The 21,836-nt window shown below is 49.8% G+C and overlaps 1 protein-coding gene across 1 annotated transcript in view; it reads left to right on the top strand.

Annotated features, from left to right (window-relative positions):
* The first annotated feature begins 469 nt into the window (after positions 1-469).
* SUSD3 (sushi domain containing 3) overlaps positions 470-21,836 on the top strand; it is a 94,890-nt gene continuing 73,523 nt past the window's right edge. Inside the window, exon 1 of the mRNA XM_073644554.1 lies at positions 470-851. Within this exon, the coding sequence (XP_073500655.1) occupies positions 767-851 (85 nt within the window). The 5' untranslated portion in view covers positions 470-766. The remainder of the gene's footprint in view (positions 852-21,836) is intronic.

The raw sequence follows: 21,836 nt of genomic DNA, 5'->3' as shown, positions 1-21,836 counted from the left end.
TTGTTTACTGCAAACAGCAAAACGTTTATAAATTTTGCTAATAAACCAAATTTGCAATAGGGAGTTGAATAATTTTTGGATTTTCTTCTTCGCCATCCAGCAAGGATCAGCTGTAAATTTCCTTATTTATCAAGACGGTATGAAACTCACTGCAGCTTGTCTCTCCTGCCCATCGTCATTTAGCCTGTAAGAACAGACTGACTGGTGATAAACTGAATGCTTATTACCAACCAAGCAAAAAAAAAAAATAAAAACAGGCAGAAACTGACAGTTTAACCTTTTATTGTTCAGCCTGCCTGCTGACTATACAGTTTGATAAATGATGCCCTTTCCTCATGTGTAATGAGAGAAGAAGAAGAAGTGGCATCTCCATCTGTAAACTCACAATCTCCTTTCTCAGATGAAGAATGTTTGATTTCCACCCTGGAGTCCCAGTGGAGATGTGTAATGAGCCCCAGTGGCCTGTAGAGGGCGCCTGTGAGCATTATCTTCCTGCAGCACATATAATACAGTGCACACTCAGTGCTGCTTACAGACACATAGATTTAAGCAAATATTTCACTCCTCAACTGTTTCTGTCCATTTCAGATTAGAGATTAATGAGTTTGCAGGCGGTGATCTGGGCCAGTCTGTCCCTGCAGTCATTATGCGTGCAGCAAGATTGATGCCTCATTAAACCTCTGCCAGGGATCTCCAGGATTCTCACCTGCTCCAGAGGTTTCCTTCCAATCTGCTCCTTCTATTGAATGAGGACAGAGCAGAAAGCATGCAGTCAGCCACAGCCTCAGTACTGGATCTCTCAAGAACTGTCCTGATCACAGAGGAGAAGAATAACTTGTACAACAGCACAGGTAAGAATCATGTCTGTCTGCTGTGTCACTTGGGGCTGATCCATGCACTGCACATATGGATCCAGCCACATATGGTAGAGTAATCTCATGCCCCTGCATGTAGTGTAATAAGACGTTGTAGAAAATCAATTGACTTGATGTAACATTTTCGTAACCAATTTCAAGTCCTGTGGTCCCAGGATCAAGAACCTTAGAAACTGTTTTGGAAAAATGTATCAGAATTGTTTGGAAAATATAAATGTTTTTGAAAGGAGTTTCTTGCCCCAGATAACCTTTCCTCATTCACCTTAGTACAGCTGGTTATGCTTATTAAAGGGTCGTCCCCTATAGCTGGTTATGCTTACTAAAGAGTGGTCCCCTATAGATGGTTATGCTTATTAAAGGATGGTCCCCTACAGCTGGTTATGCTTATTAAAGGATGGTCCCCTACAGCTGGTTATGCTTATTAAAGGATGGTCCCCTAGAGATGGTTATGTTTATTAAAGGGTGGTCCCCTACAGCTGGTTATGCTTATTAAAGGGTGGTCCCCTATAGCTGATTATGCTTATTAAAGGGTGGTCCTCTATAGCTGGTTATGCTTATTAAAGGCTGGTCCCCTATAGCTGGTTATACTTACTAAAGGGTGGTCCCCTATAGCTTGTTATGCTTAGTAAAGGGTGGTCCCCTATAGTTGGTTATGCTTATTAAAGGGTGGTCCCCTATAGTTGGTTATGCTTATTAAAGGGTGGTCCCCCACCCCTAATCAATTTTACTAGTGTGTTTTACAATCAGGTGTTCATTAAAATAAATTATTTATTAAAAGTAGGTAACTTAGAATGAGAAGCTTTCTTTGTCAGTGGTTCTTTATGATGCGTTTGGCTATGTTCGCACATTGCGCCTTTGGTGTGGATTTTTCATGTAGAATTCTAAACTGCATCTAAAATTTTTGCATATTTTCCGCACTTATTCATGAGTTTTTGTTGATGCAAAAACACACAAAAAGTGCAACAAAACGGCGTAACCTGCAGATTTAGGGTATCCATTGGATAAAATCTGCACCGAAAAAGGTGCTTTTCTGCAACAGAAATTGATATGCCGCGGAATTTAAAAATAGTAAGTACTGTAATGTTTGAACTGATTCCACACTAAAAAATAAGAGGTATGTGGATGAGATTAATTCAAAACTCATCCAATTTGCTGTTAATGTAAAATTCTGCAGATTCTACCTGTAGATTCCGTTCGTAATATTCACACCAAATACTCAACCTGTGAACCCAGTCTTAGTGGTGTCTTATGATTGGTTTGACTTTAAGGGCTCATGCACACCACCGTATTTTCGGCCCAAGTGCTATCAGTGAAAAAAATGGGACCAATGTTATTCAATGGGGCAACTCAGAGCAATTTTTTTTTCACTGACCAAATCTACATGTGAAAAAATAGCACCATATACTAGTTTGTTCCGTAAATCGTCTGAGACTCAACCATTCAAGTCTATGGGTACTTGAAAAAAATTGGATACCATATGGGGCCATCACATAGCATCCTATTTTTATGGTTACATAGGAAACTCTAAATGGTCTTGCATAGGAGAGCTCGACTTGGCCAAGTGCTCCAGTGTTTTCTATCAGCGACCCGCCTGATTCTTATGCTCCCAACTTGCTCTGACATTAGAGGGTCTGGCAATCTTGCCAATATCGGTGGGTTTGGACGACTTTTACCAAACGTGTATAGGAGCCTTGAAAGTCAATGTAGTGACATTTGTTATAGAAGGGGCGAAAGAACTTTTCAGGAAGTGACCCAAAAAATTCTAAGGCTATGTGCCCACGTTGCATAAATGAAGCAGAAAATTTCTGCTTCATTTCTGCAAGTCCTCTCCCGGAAAAACGCATGCGGAATTCCGCACGCGTTTATCGCGCGTTTATCACGCGTTTTCCACATGCGGAATTGCCTTGCATTTTTTATGCATTGGACAAAGGCAATTCTGCTTGCGGAAACGCAAAATTAATTGACATGCTGCGGATTTTTGAACGCAGCATAAACGCTGCGGAAAAATCCGCAGCATGTGCATAGAACTTGCGGAATCCCATTGGGGACCATGGGGTGCGGGTTACCAAGCGTTTTACAAGCGTTTCCGCTGTGGAAATTCCGCATCAAAAACGCTTGAAAAACGCTACGTGGGCACACAGCCTAACATGGATAACTGATAAAGATGATGATCGTGTATGCTGAATTCCACCAAGCAAATTTATTACTATGAAATTGTCCATTTTGGTCAACTTGAGACACAAAAATCGACATATTGAACTGGGATGATCCGAACTGGTGACCCACTTAAATTCACAAATCACAAATATGGCGAGTATTTGATGATTTGACCCTTTATACCATTTATCAATTACTTAACACTTTAACAGCACATCTTGAAACTCCAGTCTGCTTTGAAATCTTTGCCTGGGAGAGACCTTGCTGATGCAGTATAACTACCTTGTGTCTTGATGCTGTGGTCTATGACTTGTGGCATGGAACTGTCTTCTACAACCTCACCTTTGCAGTACAGTTTTGCTGTTCCTCACCCAGTTTTAAGCTTTTTATACCGCTCTTTCTGTTTCAGTTAATGACTGTGTTTTATCCTACATATGAAAATAATGATCATTATCACCTGTTTGATTTAATTGGCTACTCAAAACCTAACTACAATCCTACAAAATCCCTGACTTTGTGCAGGTGTACCTAGATGAATTGATTCTGGTTTGAAGACAAAGGGTGGTCACACCAAGTATTGAGGTCATTTAGATTTGTCTCTTTGTTCATTCACTTTGCATTTTGTTAATTGATAAAAATAAACTAGTATCACTTAGCATTTTTTCTCACTCCTATCTAAAAATTTTTGCACAGTACTGTATATGCCAGACCCTTTTATTATACAACCAGAATAGTGGATCATGCCCAAGAATTTAAGTTATTTACTTACAAATAAATGTGGGACCCCCAACAATCCTGAAAATGGGGCTCTAGAAATCAAGAATTGGGCTCTGCAGTGTCATATTTATAAAAGAAAAATCAGAGGTGCACATCCTTGATCTTAGCTTCATCCATTGTCTATGGTACTGATGGATCTAAGTGAGCGCTGTTCTGCCACTACCATAGACAATGAATGGAGTGAAGGTTGAGCATGGGCATCTCTACTCCATTCAATATGAACTTATATAAACAACTGGAGCAAAAGCCAAAAAAATGATAAAATCCAAATTTTATTGAATACAATGTTTAAAATATAATGACAACAATATACAAGGAGAATATCAGACATAAAGCTAGCCACAGGATCAAATACCAATACCAAGTCTATACAGCAATAGGGAACTATGCACATATAGATAGGAAAATCCCTTAGTCTATGTGTTACTCAAGTACTCTGCACTAATAAAGTAGGTAAAATGGCAGATAAATACGCAATAAATATAAATGTGGAAAATCCTACATGAATAAATAATTATTATTATTGCATTTCATAGATTAAACCTAAAATAAAGAATAGTGCATACACAATGAATGATCAAATATAAAAATCAATGTGAATCCATAATATCATAGTGCACCTATCTGCAGGTAATAAAAGGTGACCCAAGAGCAAACTGTAAAAATGAAGATATATTAAAATAAGTACATGACATGTATTGGGCTGCCACAGAAACCCCTGATGCGCGTTTCGCTGTGCGCTTCCTTGGAGGGGTCAATCCATTGATGATTGGACTCGGGTAGAGCTGAGTTCCTGGATTCCAGGTCCTTGTTTTCGTGATTGCTGAGCCATCAGATCCCAATTGATTGGTGATAACTTATTGTCTTGGGAAATGCAAAATCAAATATTTTAAGAGCTACACCTGATGAAGGATGACCTAGGCGAAACGCATTGTATTTTAATAAACCGTATTGAAGAATCCTGGAAGCATAGAGTGGAAGCGCCAATCTCTTGGTATATATTTTTTTCTACGAAAATCAAATATTTTCTCTTTTTACAATCGACCCCTGTTGGCTGTGAGCTACTTTCATTAGAGGAGTATATCTCAATTGATGAGCATTGATTTAAATTATACGAACCTTTTAACAAACTATTGATCAGTTTAGTGTTTTTGACCATATTTCTTTGTATCGGTGGCGTCACATTGTCTCTGTAATCCCTTATTAACGGCACTTAAATATACTAAGGGTGTTAAAAATGAGGCCGTAAGCTTTTAATGCCGCGCCGCTCTCTCCATTACTTGTACAGAACACATTTACTTGGTAAGCTTAAAGTCTAAAACCGTTCAGGAATTCCCATTCTTCTGAGTAATTAAATCCTTTTTTTCTGTAGAAAATAGCAATGCAGTCCCAGAAGTCCGCACTCCAGAAGCCTCGTTAGAGAAGAGTTTGACTCAGAAATAGGGAAAGTGATCTATTTCCCCTGTGGGTTTGATATGATCTATTTCATGGGCCGTTCTGACAGCTCAGTTCCAGTCTTTTAAATAACAATACAATGAGGACGAGTAAGAGATACACTCCGCCGGTAATTAAGCCATGCTTTTCAGAGCCAAGGTTAATCTCCTGCTGTATAATTTGTATTGAACAATTTGGGCCCGGTCATCTAATCAGCATCAAAAGTCATTGACGCGAAAATGATTTTTCCAAATTTGACCCATTGCCTGTCCATGTAAGCACAAATTCATAGTAACGGACTATACACATCAATGTACAAGCTGGCAATGATATACATAGCTATGTGCACAAAAATGCTATTTTATATGTCCTCAATTGTCAAAAGTGCCTAAAAGTTGTCCATATCAACCATTCAGAGTCAACTCTCAACATTTTTTTTAACCCTTTCCACGTCCAATCTCAGCTGTGGGTTTATGAAGCAAGCTCAGGAGCTGAGCCCGCACCCTCCACGGCTGTGTAATTACTGCCAGCAATAAGCTGATAACAGCTGCTGTTTAACCGTTTAAATGCCACCATCAATCTCTGACAGTGGCGTGATTGTAGCACAATCGTTCTGGCACCCATCACACCCCCCCCCACACCTGATTTGCTCTCATGGCAGTCGATGGCCTTCTTTGTACTTATATGAAACCCCTTGTCTGGACTTCATAGGAGATCAGTAATTTTACTATAATGTACTGTAATACTATAAAGAAAATATGAATACAAATTAAAAAAAGTTTGAGTCACCCCCACCTTCCTTTTTTCCAATTCAAAAATTATTTTCAAGAATATCAAAATGTCAAAAGTAAACATACTTAGTGAAGTCATGTCTGTAAAATTCTGATCCATCAAATATAAAATTAACTCACCCATATGGTAATAAAAGCCCTCATACAGCTATATGAACTAAAAAATAAAAAAGGTATGACTCTTGGGGAAAAAAGGAGGCAAAAAATTGTCAGCCGGACCTCCAGGATGGAGTTAAACTACTTTGTTAAAATAAAAGCCAACTGTGTTGACCACTAGACGTGCACCAGAGAAAATGATTGTGGGGTTTTAGCTTTTAGTGAGACCACATTTTGTCACTGTACACCTAGGTCAATGAGCAAACTAGTGAGAACCCCCCACATAACGGATCTACTCCTCAGATTTCGATGGGTTCATGGTCTCTTCTGTGTCTGGGTCTTCCTATTACATAAGAGCCAGTGTCCATCAAAGGAGCTTCTGGCCTCCCTGACTCTCCCCAAGTACACCGATGAAACCAACAGCCACAATATTTTGGGCTCTCGACTCACTATAAAGGACGAACAGTATGAATAAGTCACAGGTCATAATGTGGCACCCCAGGGGTCTGGTTTCCACAGTAACAGCAATGTTATGTCTGAGAGCAGGTGGGAGGTCTCTTGGTCAGGGATCCTATGCATGCCACACCTCCTGCCCAGTCCTGGGAGGGGAAGAACTTCCCCTATATAAACCTAGGGCTGAGGCAGGGTTAGTGAGTAGAGAAGAAGTAGAGACAGAGAAGCAGATATAGGAAAAGAACATCAGGAGCTCTGTGGGAGCAGTGCTACAAGGAGTCAGGGGCTGGCAGCTGCAGAGCTCGCCCTGACTGAGAAGTTATCACCGGACCCGGAGTCCGAGGCTGTGGGGACTAACTCCTATCCAGCAGCAGAAACCGACCGGCAGGGGATTGCAGGTCCTCTGGCCCAGAAACCCGAAGGCACGGTCACACGCGTGGGACCAGCACCGCCGTCGTGGAGCGTAAGCTACTAGAAGGCCCCGAGTCACCGGCCATACGGGTGAGCACCACACGGTACACTCAGGGACGTGGGCTACTTATACCCCCTTCTAGCAAGGTAGCCAGAAGAGTATCGTTAGTTTGGGAGGCCTACAACTCCGCCTGGCCAGGGGAGATCCCATCTGCTCAAGGACTGACCAGGCCCCAATCGCTAGCCAGCACTCCGGGAGGGTCTATCGTTGTCACCAGTAAAGACCCTGAACTACACCGTACCGTCTCCGAGTGGTTCCTGCTACCCCCATCATCCACGTCGGCTGCCCTGAGGCCATACCCCTCCCGTTGGGGGTTATACTATCACGCTGCACAATCCTACCACCGGCCTCAGCGGTCTGCCCTGCAGCAGCAGCTCCTTAGCTGTACTCATCGGGTGGCGTAGTCGTCCAACATCTACCGCTAATACAGCGCCACTTAGTCTGACTCCCTGGGCACGGACCGGATCACCGCCACGAGACTACAACCCTCAAGAGATCCGGCTCCGGGTAAGCTCCCGCGTGCGCAACGCAGCGCGACACAGGCCCAGGGGCGCGTCAACTTTTGGCGTAGTCGGCAGGATTTCGTGCCCGCAACCACCGGGTACTGCGTGCCTGAAAAAGACTGTTCAAACTTACCAGTGGTGAAGATTCCCGCCATCCGGCGCCATCTTCAGCCTTCTTCCCGCCATCGGTGAAGATTCCCGCCATCCGGCGCCATTTTCAGCCTTCTTCCCGCCTTCCGTGGAGTTTTCCCGCCGTTGGACGCCATCTTGAAGACGCCGCGCGGGAAGAAGAGGGGCGTGGACTCCAAAAGCGCGCGAGAACTGAAGCCCCGCCTCACGTCCGGACGTTGCGTAAGGTCCTGGAAGGAGCCCAGCAGACGCCGACGTCACAGGAGCGCGACGGAAGGTCCTCAACCCTGACGATTCACTGCGGAGCCGCGGCCTACGGAAAAGGATCATCGCAAGGTAGGCCACGGTCCACTAGGGGGGAGAAGGATGCCGGATACGGAGGAGAGCTTCACCGCTTCAACCCCCGCCAGCGCCACCGCTGTTGCGGTCATGCCTTTCACCATGCCCTATATCCCGGGGGCAGCCTGGCTACCCCAGTACTCAGGGGAGTCACATACCCTGCATGACTTTAGAGAAAAGCTGGATAGCCTCTTCCAGGTGTACCCCCTCACAGAGGAGCAAAAAGTGAGCATCCTGGTGGCCCAATTAACCGGGGCAGCCCAAAGGGAGGTAAAGTCCTGGCCACCTGGGGGGAGGACTGTCGCAGGGATACTAACCCGGCTGAGGGACACCTTTGATACCCGCACCTCAGCCGAGATCAAGCTTAGATTCTACAGGTGCAAACAGCGGGCACATGAGAGTATAAGGGACTATGCCCTGAACCTACAAGAGGCCCTGAGAGCCATTAAGCAGACCGACCCTGACGGCGTGGGAGACGAGGACAGGCTGTTGACTGAACAATTTATAGAGGGTTTATATTGCAATGCCCACCGAACCCAGTTGCGGGCAATGGCCTTACAGGACCCTCATCTGGGATTTGCACAGTTCAAGGACAGAGCCATCCGGGTGCTTCGAGAACCGGCACCAGGTGGCGTTGTGACCCCCAGACGCCCCACTACCACTTACTACCAGGAGGCGGCGCCCTTGTCGGCAGGGCCTGTGGGAGCTGATGCGCAGGCTTTGAACAATGACCCGGCTCCAGACCTGCACCATCAGGTCCAAGAGCTAGCTAAAAGCGTTGCTGCGCTAACCCGAACTGTGCAGTCTTTACAGGTTTCCATCCCCAGGAAAAAGATCACCAGGCCCATCGAACTGGCGCGACAAATATGTGGGAGGACGTCCAGTCTTACCCGTGGTACTGGATGGCATTCCTATGAGTGCCCTACTGGACACCGGGTCACAGGTCACCACCATCCCGTACGTGCTCTTCAAGCAGTACTGGAATGACTCGGATATCACCCGCTACCCTGACGACGACTTGAGTATCATCGCCAGCAATGGTCAGCCCGTGCCACAGATTGGATTTAAAGAGGTGACCATTAAAATTGGTAGAGTCGAACTGGCAGCACAGGGACTGATCATTGTAGACATTGACAAACACGAGAGTCACCCAAAGATAACTCTAGGAACTAATGTAATTGAAAATTGTCTTGCAGAGGTGATTTTCCTTTTACAGCAGGTTGCCAAGAACGCCAGCTCCGGCCAGCAGCGAGTGCTCCAGAAAGAGATCTGGGCACTGATGCGACGGCAACAGCTAGAACTCTCCGGTGGTGAGATTGGTAGCGTGCGAATGTGTGACCCTTTCCCTATTGCCATGCCCCCGAAAAGTGAAATGATGATTTGGTGCCGGGCAGCTATTGGTCTGAGAGGTAGAGATTACCAGGCAATGGTAGAACCAGTTTACTCAGACAGTAGGCCCACCATTTTGACAGCACGGGGGGTGGTCAATGTACGCCATGGGAGGGTGCCCGTTCGCATAATAAATATCGGGAAGAGGGAAGTGTACCTGCCCCGGTATGCCACGCTAGCCAAATTGTATACCATCAATCAAGATTCCATACAGTCCGTAGAACCCTTGCCTCCATCTTCCCCGGAGGAAGGTAACGGCTCTCAGAAAACAATGGAGGACTGGTGTCAGCAACTACATTTGGGTACTGACTCCACTCCCTCACACCAGAAACAGGGAGTCTATCGGGTGGTTCAAGAGTACGAGAGAGTGTTTAGTAAACACCCGTTAGACTTCGGGCGAGTCAAGGGGGTAGAACACCACATCCCCACGGGAGACCATCCTCCCATAAAAGAGAGGTATCGACCCGTACCCCCTGCACACTACCAACACGCCAAGGGGATGCTTAGAGACATGAAGGAGGCTGGGGTGATCAGGGATAGCTGTAGCCCCTGGGCAGCTCCACTAGTCTTAGTCAAAAAGAAAGACAACACCATGAGGATGTGTGTAGATTACCGGAAAATCAACCGTATCACACACAAGGATGCGTACCCCTTACCAAGGATAGAGGAGTCTTTGGCTGCTTTAAGATCTGCTAACTTCTTCTCTACCTTGGATCTCACTATTGGGTACTGGCAGGTTCCTGTAGCAGAGGCGGACCGGGAGAAGACCGCATTCACCACCCCGATGGGACTTAGCGAGTTTACCTGCATGCCGTTCGGACTCTGCAATGCACCAGGAACCTTCCAACGATTAATGGAGTGTTGTCTGGGCCACAGAAACTTTGAGACGGTCCTGTTGTACCTGGATGATGTCATCGTATATTCCAAGACGTATGAGGACCACCTGAAACACCTGGCGGAAGTGTTCGAAGCTCTGGCAAGCTACGGCCTAAAGGTGAAACCCTCCAAGTGTCACCTCCTGAAACCAAAGGTGCAGTACCTGGGACACGTGGTGAGCGCTGATGGAGTGGCTCCCGACCCTGATAAGATCACCGCAATTAAGGAATGGCCAAGTCCCTCCAGTGTAAAGGAAGTGCGGCAGTTCCTCGGGTTGGTAGGCTATTACCGCAGATTCATCCCCGGTTTTACCAAGAAGGCAGCTCCTATGCAGGACCTCCTGATAGGCCAGTCCCGGAAGGCCAAGAACCAGAAGCCACCCTTCAGATGGGAGAAGTTAGAAGAAGAGTCCTTCCGCCAGCTGAAGATGGCCCTCACGGGGGATGAAATCCTGGCGTACCCTGATTTTAGCCAGCCCTTTATCCTCTACACCGACGCAAGTAACATCGGGCTAGGAGCCGTGCTGTCCCAGATCCAGCAGGGGAAAGAACGAGTAATCGCTTACGCTAGCCGAAAACTGCGACCCACCGAAAGAAACCCTGAGAATTACAGCTCATTTAAGCTAGAGTTCCTGGCAGTGGTGTGGGCAGTCACCGAACGCTTTAAGCACTACCTCGCTTCTTCCCGGTTCACCGTGTACACGGATAACAACCCGTTGACACACCTGGACACGGCAAGACTCGGTGCCCTAGAGCAGAGATGGATGGCCCGTCTGTCCAACTACGAGTTCACAATCAAATACCGGGCAGGACGCTCCAATACCAACGCGGACGCCCTGTCCAGGATGCCAAACCTACCGGACGTAGGAGAAGATCCAGAGGGACTGGAAGAAGTCGAACTCCCCGCGTTCCACCATCATGGGACTATCCAGTATTCCCATCGGGTAAGGAGTAAGCAAGCCGCTACGTTTAACCCCTTGCCTCACTACAACTGGGAGGAAACGCAAGACAGTGACCCTGCCGTCCGGCTGGTGAAGGAGATGCTGACTCGGCCAGAGGCTCGCCTCGACCCAGACGCTCCGGAGGAAGCCAAGCAACTGTGGGCTGAGAAGAGTCGACTGTTCCTTTACAAGGGGAAGTTGTGCCGCAGAATGGTTAACTCCCGGACGCATGAACTAATCTGGCAAGTAGTGGTGCCACGGAGAGACGCAGCCATGGTGATGGAAGCATACCACGACGGGGCTGGACACTTCGGATGGAAGAAGCTGGAGTTCCTGCTGCGTGGGCGGTTCCACTGGGTAGGCATGAGGGGAACCATCGAGAGGTGGTGCAGAGACTGTGGCCCGTGCAACCTAAGAAGGAAGGACCGTGCCAGCCAGAAGACTCCCCTGCAGTCCATCGTCACCCGGCAGCCGTTGGAACTGGTAGCCTTGGATCATGTAAAACTGACCCCAAGCAGAAGTGGCTACGTCTATGCGTTAACCATTGTGGATCATTACTCCCGGTTCTTGGTTGTCGTCCCCGTTAAGGACTTAACGGCTCAAACAGCAGCTAGAGCCTTCCAGCAGCACTTCTGCCGTCCACACGGGTACCCGGACCAAGTGCTGACGGACCAGGGACCTGCCTTTGAAGCGGAGGTCTTCCAAGAATTCTGCACTCTGTATGGCTGCCGGAAGATAAGGACGACACCCTATCATCCGCAAACTAATGGACTTTGTGAGAAAATGAACCAGGTGGTGATAGATCTTCTGAAAACATTGCCCCTGGAAGAACGCAGTCTGTGGCCTGAGAGGCTGCCCGACCTAGTGGACCTATACAACCACATCCCGGTAGGTTCCACCAACTGTACCCCGGCTTACCTAATGAGGGCGAGACCTGGTAAGTTACCTGTTGACCTGGAAATGGGAGTCCTGACACCCGAGGACACTTCACCAGAAGCAGACTGGGACACAGAGAGGCAGCAGCAGTACCGGAAAGTACAGGAGAGCGTGGAGCGAAGTCTCTGTCAGGCTAGGGAAAGACAAGAGAAAACTTACAACCAGTATGCTCCCGCTGTTCCCCTGGTACCCGGAGAGCAGGTCTTGAAGAGGAAAAGACGGCTCCACAAGTTGGACGACCAGTGGGAGAAGGACCCGTACACCGTACTGCCCTCAAGCCACGAGAACCCGAAAGTCTGTACCATCAGTAAAGACGGAGGGGAGACCATAGCCATTGTATCCCGGGATCACCTGAAGAAGTGTCCTGAACAGCTACGGAACCCTGAAGAGGAACAAGAAGACCATCGACCCGTAGAGGAAAGGGAAGATATGGTTAGTACTGTGCTCGGAGACTTCCCTCGGTCCTGGACTCAAGTCAATGGTGCAGTTGTGGTACCCGTCCTCACGTTCCTCCAACCAGCATCCCAAGTGCCTACGGAGCAACAGGTAGAGCTGGAAGAGCAGCCGGTCCAGGAGGCAGAAGACTCCACACAAGCAGAACAGGAGGATCAACCCTCTGCTTATAGTGAGCCTGCCGTACCCCTAGTGAGCCAAAGAGCCGGTAGACAGCTGCCCAGTTTACCCTTGACAGCTCCTACACCCTGTAGTTCAGGGCTAGACAGTCAGCTCCGTAGGTCCACTAGGGCCTCTAGAGGCCAGTTACCCGCACGTTGGAGGATTTGAAGTGTATAAATTGTTTTATTTGTGGTTACCTGTTTTTCTTGTTGCTTGTGTATAATTATGTGTTTCTAGTTATTTATAGGAGTCCTTGGTGGATTTACCGGGAATCCTTTGTGTATAGTTGGAGCGTAACCCAGGACGGACTAAAGACTGTTAAGGACTCGGGGCAGGACAGACCCCTACCTGGTTACGTCTCCCTGTTTTGGTGAAATGGACACCTTGCTTTTCTTCAAAACTGCACCCGGTTGCGGACACGCCGTAACCATCTTTATGTGTTTTTCTTATTGTATTATTATTGTTTATACCTTGTTATGTTTTTCTAAAAATATGTTTAGTCCCGGAGTACTAAATTTCACTAGGGGGGAATGTGGCACCCCAGGGGTCTGGTTTCCACAGTAACAGCAATGTTATGTCTGAGAGCAGGTGGGAGGTCTCTTGGTCAGGGATCCTATGCATGCCACACCTCCTGCCCAGTCCTGGGAGGGGAAGAACTTCCCCTATATAAACCTAGGGCTGAGGCAGGGTTAGTGAGTAGAGAAGAAGTAGAGACAGAGAAGCAGATATAGGAAAAGAACATCAGGAGCTCTGTGGGAGCAGTGCTACAAGGAGTCAGGGGCTAGCAGCTGCAGAGCTCGCCCTGACTGAGAAGTTATCACCGGACCCGGAGTCCGAGGCTGTGGGGACTAACTCCTATCCAGCAGCAGAAACCGACCGGCAGGGGATTGCAGGTCCTCTGGCCCAGAAACCCGAAGGCACGGTCACACGCGTGGGACCAGCACCGCCGTCGTGGAGCGTAAGCTACTAGAAGGCCCCGAGTCACCGGCCATACGGGTGAGCACCATACGGTACACTCAGGGACGTGGGCTACTTATACCCGCTTCTAGCAAGGTAGCCAGAAGAGTATCGTTAGTTTGGGAGGCCTACAACTCCGCCTGGCCAGGGGAGATCCCATCTGCTCAAGGACTGACCAGGCCCCAATCGCTAGCCAGCACTCCGGGAGGGTCTATCGTTGTCACCAGTAAAGACCCTGAACTACACCGTACCGTCTCCGAGTGGTTCCTGCTACCCCCATCATCCACGTCGGCTGCCCTGAGGCCATACCCCTCCCGTTGGGGGTTATACTATCACGCTGCACAATCCTACCACCGGCCTCAGCGGTCTGCCCTGCAGCAGCAGCTCCTTAGCTGTACTCAACGGGTGGCGTAGTCGTCCAACATCTACCGCTAATACAGCGCCACTTAGTCTGACTCCCTGGGCACGGACCGGATCACCGCCACGAGACTACAACCCTCAAGAGATCCGGCTCCGGGTAAGCTCCCGCGTGCGCAACGCAGCGCGACACAGGCCCAGGGGCGCGTCAATAATAGTGTAGAATTGTACAGAGGAAACATACAAAAAGTCAATTTCAGTGGTAAAAGTGGGAAAAATAATTAAATTGTGGTTTTCATCAATAAGAAGAGCTACGTAAGGCAAAAGCCCCGATTCATCATCATCTTTGCGCCTGATTTTCATCTAGTTTTGTGCCTTTTTTTTGTTTCACCAACTTCATTATTTTTTTAAGTCTATTGTATATGTGCCTGCCTGTTATTTTTTTTCTTTTCCGCTTTGTGGGCCGAGTCTGTCAATTCCTGGTGGTTTTGCCTAATTCATCAATTGCGACTTTTTAAAATGCTGCTAAATTTGGCACAACTTCACTCCATTCTCCTTACTCACCCTCCGCCGCCGCCGATGTATTTTTGAGTACACCCAAATTTTGCTGCAATTTTTGCTACTTTTGGCTCCAAAAGTGGCAAAAACAGTTCAAGGTGAAAGAAAGCCCTTTTTCTTTTACTTTGTGCTAAATGCATGATTCGCATTTTAATGAATATGGTGGCAAAAAAACGGCAACTAACACCACAACACAAAAATAAAAAAGTGATTTTTAAAAAAAACTGCAAATTATGAATCAGAGCTGAAGTGACTGTCTGCAATCTATGGGGCTTTTCATAAATTGGCTTGAACCTTACGGCCACCATAAATATTGGGTGAAAGTTGGCTGAACCCACTTTTTCCTGCATGACCAGCTGAGCTGTTGATGCTTTGATGGACAGCTCAGCTGTCCAATCTGAGTCTGGGATGTGCTGAGCTTCTTACAGGTGCTCCCTGTTGCAGGTGATAACCAAGCTACTTAGCTGAGCTGTCGGTCCTAGATCTCTGCGAGACTTCGCATCTGCTCAGTGATTCGCCTGGTATTTCTGTGCTCTGGTTATTAATCTGTCACTGCCTGACATTGGACCTCATTCAGACCATCCATTTGCCTAGCCCCTTTGCTCTGATTCTCTATCTTCCTGGTATTCTGACCTTGGACCGTGACCTGACTTCGCCTTTGTCTTTCCCTTTAGTTTACGACTTGCTCTTTTGGTATCTGACCCCGGAATATTTGACTACAAATATCCAGGAGTAGTGACTAGCATCACAGATGGGATTTCTAAAAACCTAATCCATAATCCTGGTACTATAATCCGACGGGGCATTATCCTCACACAAATCATCAATGTAAAACTTGCTGCATATGATTCCTGTGCGCACATACACTAAAAGTGTGGCAAAGAATCATATCATTATTGCACCACAGAAAGTGTGGATACATGCAGTGTTAACTACTGCATTACTACCATATTAATTTTAACAGCAGAAATTATCGCCATGTTGATGTGGTTGAATATATGCTCTTACAGGGTGTAACGGGTCTGGGAGGCGGAACCTCTGAGCTACTATACAAGGGGGCGGTCCTTGTAAGGGAGCGGGTGGCGACCAGGCAGGCAGTCACAGCAGGTGACCGGGACAGTCTCTGGATGAACGGGCAGATGGTCACGGCAAGTGACCGGGGCAGTCTCTGGATGAACGGGCAGATGGTCACGGCAAGTGACCGGGGCAGTCTCTGGATGAACGGGCAGATGGTCACGGCAAGTGACCGGGGCAGTCTCTGGATGAACGGGCAGATGGTCACGGCAAGTGACCGGGGCAGTCTCTGGGTAAAGGGTTGGTACGACCTGTGGCGGCTGATGGTAGACGTGAGCTCCCAGGTGAGCAGGCGAGAGTCTCTGGATAAACGGGTGGTCACGGCATGTGACGGCGGAGCCTCCAGGAAGACCAACAGACAGGCGGCAGATGAGCGCTCCCAGGTGAGCGGGCAGAAGTCTCTGGACAGGCGGGTGGTCACAGCACGTGACGGCAGAGCCTCCAGGTAGGCTAGGAGACAGGCAGCAGATGAGCGCTCCCAGGTGAGCGGGCAGGAGTCACTGGACAGGCAGGTGGTCACAGCACGTGACGGCGGAGCCTCCAGGTAGGCTAGCAGGCAGGTAGCAGATGTGCGCTCCCAGGTGAGCGGGCAAGCTGGTCCAAAGACAGACTGACAGGAGTTGGAAGGCAGACCGTTGGACCTGAGGCAAGCAGGCAGGTAGCTGATGTGCGCTCCCAGGTGAGCGGGCAAGCTGGTCCTTAGACAGACTGACAGGAGTTGTAAGGCAGACCGTCGGACCTCAGGCTAGCAGGCAGGTAGCAGAATATCAGGCAGGAATAAGACAGCAAGCTGGCAGGAATCTGGCAGGTATCTGGCAGGTAACTGGCAACGGGACCTGAGGGCTGAAGCAGAGTAGTGAACAGTGCAACAACATTGCTCGGGCACCTCCATTTTGGAGGAGGTGCCTTATATATGGTGAAGTCCTCCGGCCATTGGCCGGGGACTCCTTAGGACGGCGTGCGCGGCCCCTTTAAGAGGGAGGGAGAGCGCGCGTGCGCGCCCTAAGCACAGTGGCCGAGAAGGAGCGCGCGCTGCCAGCAGAGCGGGAGAAGGACGCCGGGCACGGAGCAGAGAGGTGAGGGGAACAGCATCCCTGCCTAGCAGAGGGCAGGGACGCCGGCGCTACAGTACCCCCCCCTTTAGGCCCCCCTTTTTTAGGCCAGACAGAAATTTAGCAAGGATAAGAGGGGCATGGATGTTCTCCCGGGGCTCCCACGTTCTCTCCTCAGGACCAAACCCCTTCCAATCTACTAGAAAAAAGGTCTTTCCTCTTACCCTTTTGGTGGCAAGAATGTTCTCTACCTCAAACTCGTCCTCAGCAGAAACCGGAGCAGGAGGCGTACCTGTAGACTTGGAAAAAGAGTTAAGTACCACAGGTTTGAGGAGAGATACATGGAAGGAGTTAGGGATCCGTAAGTTGGCCGGGAGTTTCAATTTATAGGCCACTGGGTTGATCTGACTGATGACCTCCAGAGGACCGATGAACCGAGGCCCTAACTTGTAAGAAGGTATCTTGAGTCGGACATATTTAGATGAGAGCCAGACTTTATCTCCAGGACGAAATTGTGGAGGATCCAGGCGTTTTTTGTCAGCGTGTCTTTTCATCCGTTCGGACGACTGAAGGAGTGCGGATCGGGTACTCTCCCAAATGGAGGAAAATTTGCTAACGAGAGATTCCGCAGCCGGGTTGTCCACAGAGGTGGAGACAGGAAAAGGAATCCGAGGATGCTGACCGAAGACTACAAAAAACGGGGATTTGGAGGAGGATTCGCTCTCGTGATTGTTATAAGAGAACTCGGCCCATGGTAGGAGATCCACCCAGTCTGAATGATGAGCATTAACGAAGTGCCGGAGGTAACTGGTCAGGTTCTGATTGATCCGCTCCACTTGACCATTGGACTGAGGGTGGTAAGCGGAAGAGAAGTCCAGGGTGACGTCTAGCAGTTTACAAGTGGCTCTCCAGAAGCGTGAGGTGAACTGTACCCCACGATCCGACACGATGTGGAGGGGCAGGCCATGAAGACGAAAGATGTGACGAATAAAGTCTTTCGCTAGCTCGGGTGCAGACGGGAGGCCTGGCAGGGGAACGAAATGAGCCATCTTGGAGAAGCGGTCAGCGACCACCCAAATGACCGTACAACCGGCAGAGACTGGGAGGTCAGTTATAAAGTCCATTGCTATATGCTGCCAGGGGGCAGCAGGTACAGAAAGCGGAAGGAGGCGACCGGCTGGCAGATGTCTCGGAACCTTGTTGCGGGCGCAGGACACACAGGCAGAAACAAAGTCTATTACGTCCTTGTGCAGGGTAGGCCACCAGTAGTGCCGGGTAATAAGCTGGAGGGTCTTTTTCTGACCGGCATGGCCAGCCAGTTTAGACGAGTGACCCCAGTGAAGGATCTTCTCCCGATCAGGTACTGATACGAACGTCTTTCCGGGAGGGAGACGATTTAGACTCACGGGAGCCACCTGCATTACTCTGGCGGGATCGATGATGTGTTTCGGATCTTCCTCGAGATCAGACACCAGAAAGGATCGAGACAAGGCGTCCGCCTTGACGTTTTTGTCAGCCGGGCGAAAATGAAGAACAAAATCAAAGCGAGCAAAAAACAAGGACCACCGGGCTTGGCGCGGGTTAAGTCTCTGGGCATGCTGGAGGTAAGCCAAGTTCTTGTGGTCAGTGTAAATTATTACCGGGTGAAGAGCCCCCTCGAGCAGGTAACGCCACTCCTCCAATGCCAGTTTGATGGCCAATAACTCTCGGTCTCCTATGGAATAATTGCGCTCTGAGGAGGAGAAGAGTTTAGAGAAGAAGCCACAAGTTACCATCCTCCCGGAAGATGATTTTTGAGTAAATACCGCTCCGGCTCCAGAGGAGGAGGCGTCAACTTCCAGGAAGAACTGCTTGTTGCCGTCCGGGCGATGCAGCACCGGGGCGGAAGAGAAGGCCTGTTTTAAGGAAAGAAAGGCCTCCTCTGCTTCGGGCGGCCACTCTTTGGGATTAGTACCCTTACGGGTGAGCGCGGAAATTGGGGCAGTCCGGGAAGAGAAGTGTGGTATGAAGAGGCGGTAGTAGTTGGCGAAGCCCAGGAACCGCTGAATGGCCTTCAACCCCTCCGGTCGAGGCCATTTCTCGTTGGCAGACAGTTTCTCTGGATCCATTCGTAGGCCGGTCTGAGAAATAATGTAGCCCAAAAACGGAAGCGAGGTCTGCTCAAAGAGGCACTTCTCGTATTTAGCGAAGAGGTGATTCTGCCTGAGCCTGAGCAGGACCTGACGAACGTCCCTCCGGTGAGTCTGGAGATCCGGAGAGAAGACCAAGATGTCGTCCAGGTACACCACTACGCAGGAGTAGAGAAGGTCCCGGAAGATGTCATTGACCAACTCTTGAAAGACGGCAGGAGCGTTACAGAGACCAAAGGGCATTACCAGATATTCATAGTGGCCGTCCCGGGTGTTGAATGCCATCTTCCATTCATCCCCCTGACGGATACGAACCAGGTTGTACGCCCCACGGAGGTCCAGTTTGGTGAAGATTCTAGCCCCCCTCAGACGATCAAATAACTCCAGAATGAGCGGAAGGGGGTACTTATTCTTCACCGTGATCTGGTTAAGGCCTCTATAGTCTATACAGGGACGGAGAGAGCCGTCCTTCTTTTTGACGAAAAAGAAGCCTGCTCCCGCCGGGGAGGTAGATTTCCGGATGAATCCCCTGGCCAGATTCTCCTCAATATATTCGGACATCGACCGGGTCTCAGCAGCGGATAATGGATAAATACGCCCACGGGGAGGAGTAGTACCGGGTAACAGGTCGATAGGGCAGTCGTATGGTCTATGAGGGGGTAGTGTCTCTGCCTCCTTTTTATTAAAGACATCAGCATAAGACCAATAAGGAATCGGAAGTCCAGGTAGATTAGCTGGGGTAGGAGAAGGACGGACGGGATGGACGGGAACCAGACAGGTCTTATGGCAGTCCTGTCCCCAGCGAAGGACCTCTCCGGTCTGCCAGTCAAGCACGGGTGCATGTCTCTGGAGCCAAGGTAGACCTAGCAAGAGGGCGTGAGAGAGTCCAGGCAGAACATGAAAGGAGATACTCTCAGAATGCAGCATTCCCACCTGCAGAGTAATGGATTCGGTGATGAGTTGGATGGGGCGTGGTAAGAGACCCCCATCCACGGCAGCAACAGACAAGGGTACAGCCAGAGGTTTGGTGGGGATGCGGTATTTCTCTACCAGGGACTGTGAAATAAGATTCCCGGCTGCTCCAGAGTCAAGTTGGGCTAGTTCGAAATAACGGTTCTCCCCGCAGACGATTGAGACTGACAGCAGCAGAGATGGAGAGGATTTATTCTTGTCTAGGTCGACCTCTCTGAGCGAACCTAGACACAGGCGTTTCCCGACCTCTCCGGGCAGGCACGGATCCGGTGCTCCTTACTGCCACAGTAGAAGCAGCTCCCCTCGGCACGGCGTAAGTCCTGACGGGTTTTGACCATCTTGGTCTGGTCGACCTGCATAGGCTCAGGAGAGTGTACCTGGGGAGAGACGGAGGGAGTGACGGGTTTCTGAAGAGTAGGAGCTAGACGTGGAAACCTCCTCTCACGGGTGACCTCTTTGGCACGCTCCTGGAACCGTAGGTCAATCCGGGTGGCAAGAGTTATTAGGTCATCGAGAGTGGTAGGAATGTCCCGACCGGCAAGTTCATCTTTAATACGGCCGGACAGACCCTCCCAGAAGACGAATACCAGAGCATCGTTATCCCAGGCCAGCTCCGAGGCAAGGGTACGGAACCGTATGGCATATTGGCCCACGGTGAGACTTCCCTGACGGAGGCGTAGCAGTGATGATGCGGATGAGGTCTTCCGTCCGGGTTCGTCGAAGACTTTCCGGAAAGCCGTGAGAAAGGCAGGCAAGTCGGACACCAGGGGGTCTCCTCTCTCCCATAGAGGATTTAGCCAGGCCAGGGCCTCCCCGGTGAGATGGGACATGATGAAGGCAATTTTGGCCCGGTCGGAGTTAAACTGGTGGGACAATAGTTCAAAGTGCAGGGTGCACTGATTTATGAAGCCCCGAACCTGGGCGGAGTCGCCTCCGAAGCGAGGAGGTGCAGAAAGCCGGGGTCCGGGGTAGGATACCATGGTATTAGTGGGCAGCGGAGCTGCCGGATTGCGAGTCATGGCACTGGCGGAGGTTGCTGGCGGAGCAGTCAGAGTGTCCAGGCGAGAATTGACATTCCGCAGGTGACCCAGGATGGACTCCTGTTGGGACCTCTGACGGGACAGTTCATGACACAGGTCCGAGAGCGAGGGAGCTTGGGTGCCACCGGGTTCCATGGCCCGAGCAAACTGTAACGGGTCTGGGAGGCGGAACCTCTGAGCTACTATACAAGGGGGCGGTCCTTGTAAGGGAGCGGGTGGCGACCAGGCAGGCAGTCACAGCAGGTGACCGGGACAGTCTCTGGATGAACGGGCAGATGGTCACGGCAAGTGACCGGGGCAGTCTCTGGATGAACGGGCAGATGGTCACGGCAAGTGACCGGGGCAGTCTCTGGATGAACGGGCAGATGGTCACGGCAAGTGACCGGGGCAGTCTCTGGATGAACGGGCAGATGGTCACGGCAAGTGACCGGGGCAGTCTCTGGATGAACGGGCAGATGGTCACGGCAAGTGACCGGGGCAGTCTCTGGGTAAAGGGTTGGTACGACCTGTGGCGGCTGATGGTAGACGTGAGCTCCCAGGTGAGCAGGCGAGAGTCTCTGGATAAACGGGTGGTCACGGCATGTGACGGCGGAGCCTCCAGGAAGACCAACAGACAGGCGGCAGATGAGCGCTCCCAGGTGAGCGGGCAGAAGTCTCTGGACAGGCGGGTGGTCACAGCACGTGACGGCAGAGCCTCCAGGTAGGCTAGGAGACAGGCAGCAGATGAGCGCTCCCAGGTGAGCGGGCAGGAGTCACTGGACAGGCAGGTGGTCACAGCACGTGACGGCGGAGCCTCCAGGTAGGCTAGCAGGCAGGTAGCAGATGTGCGCTCCCAGGTGAGCGGGCAAGCTGGTCCAAAGACAGACTGACAGGAGTTGGAAGGCAGACCGTCGGACCTCAGGCAAGCAGGCAGGT

Source organism: Phyllobates terribilis, unplaced genomic scaffold, assembly GCF_046119375.1.
Source record: "Phyllobates terribilis strain yellow unplaced genomic scaffold, ASM4611937v1 Scaffold_8__6_contigs__length_399053987, whole genome shotgun sequence".
NCBI classification, from domain to species: domain Eukaryota; kingdom Metazoa; phylum Chordata; class Amphibia; order Anura; family Dendrobatidae; genus Phyllobates; species Phyllobates terribilis.
The sequence above is the reverse complement of the archived record's forward strand: the minus strand, read 5'-3'. Positions and strand labels throughout refer to the sequence as shown.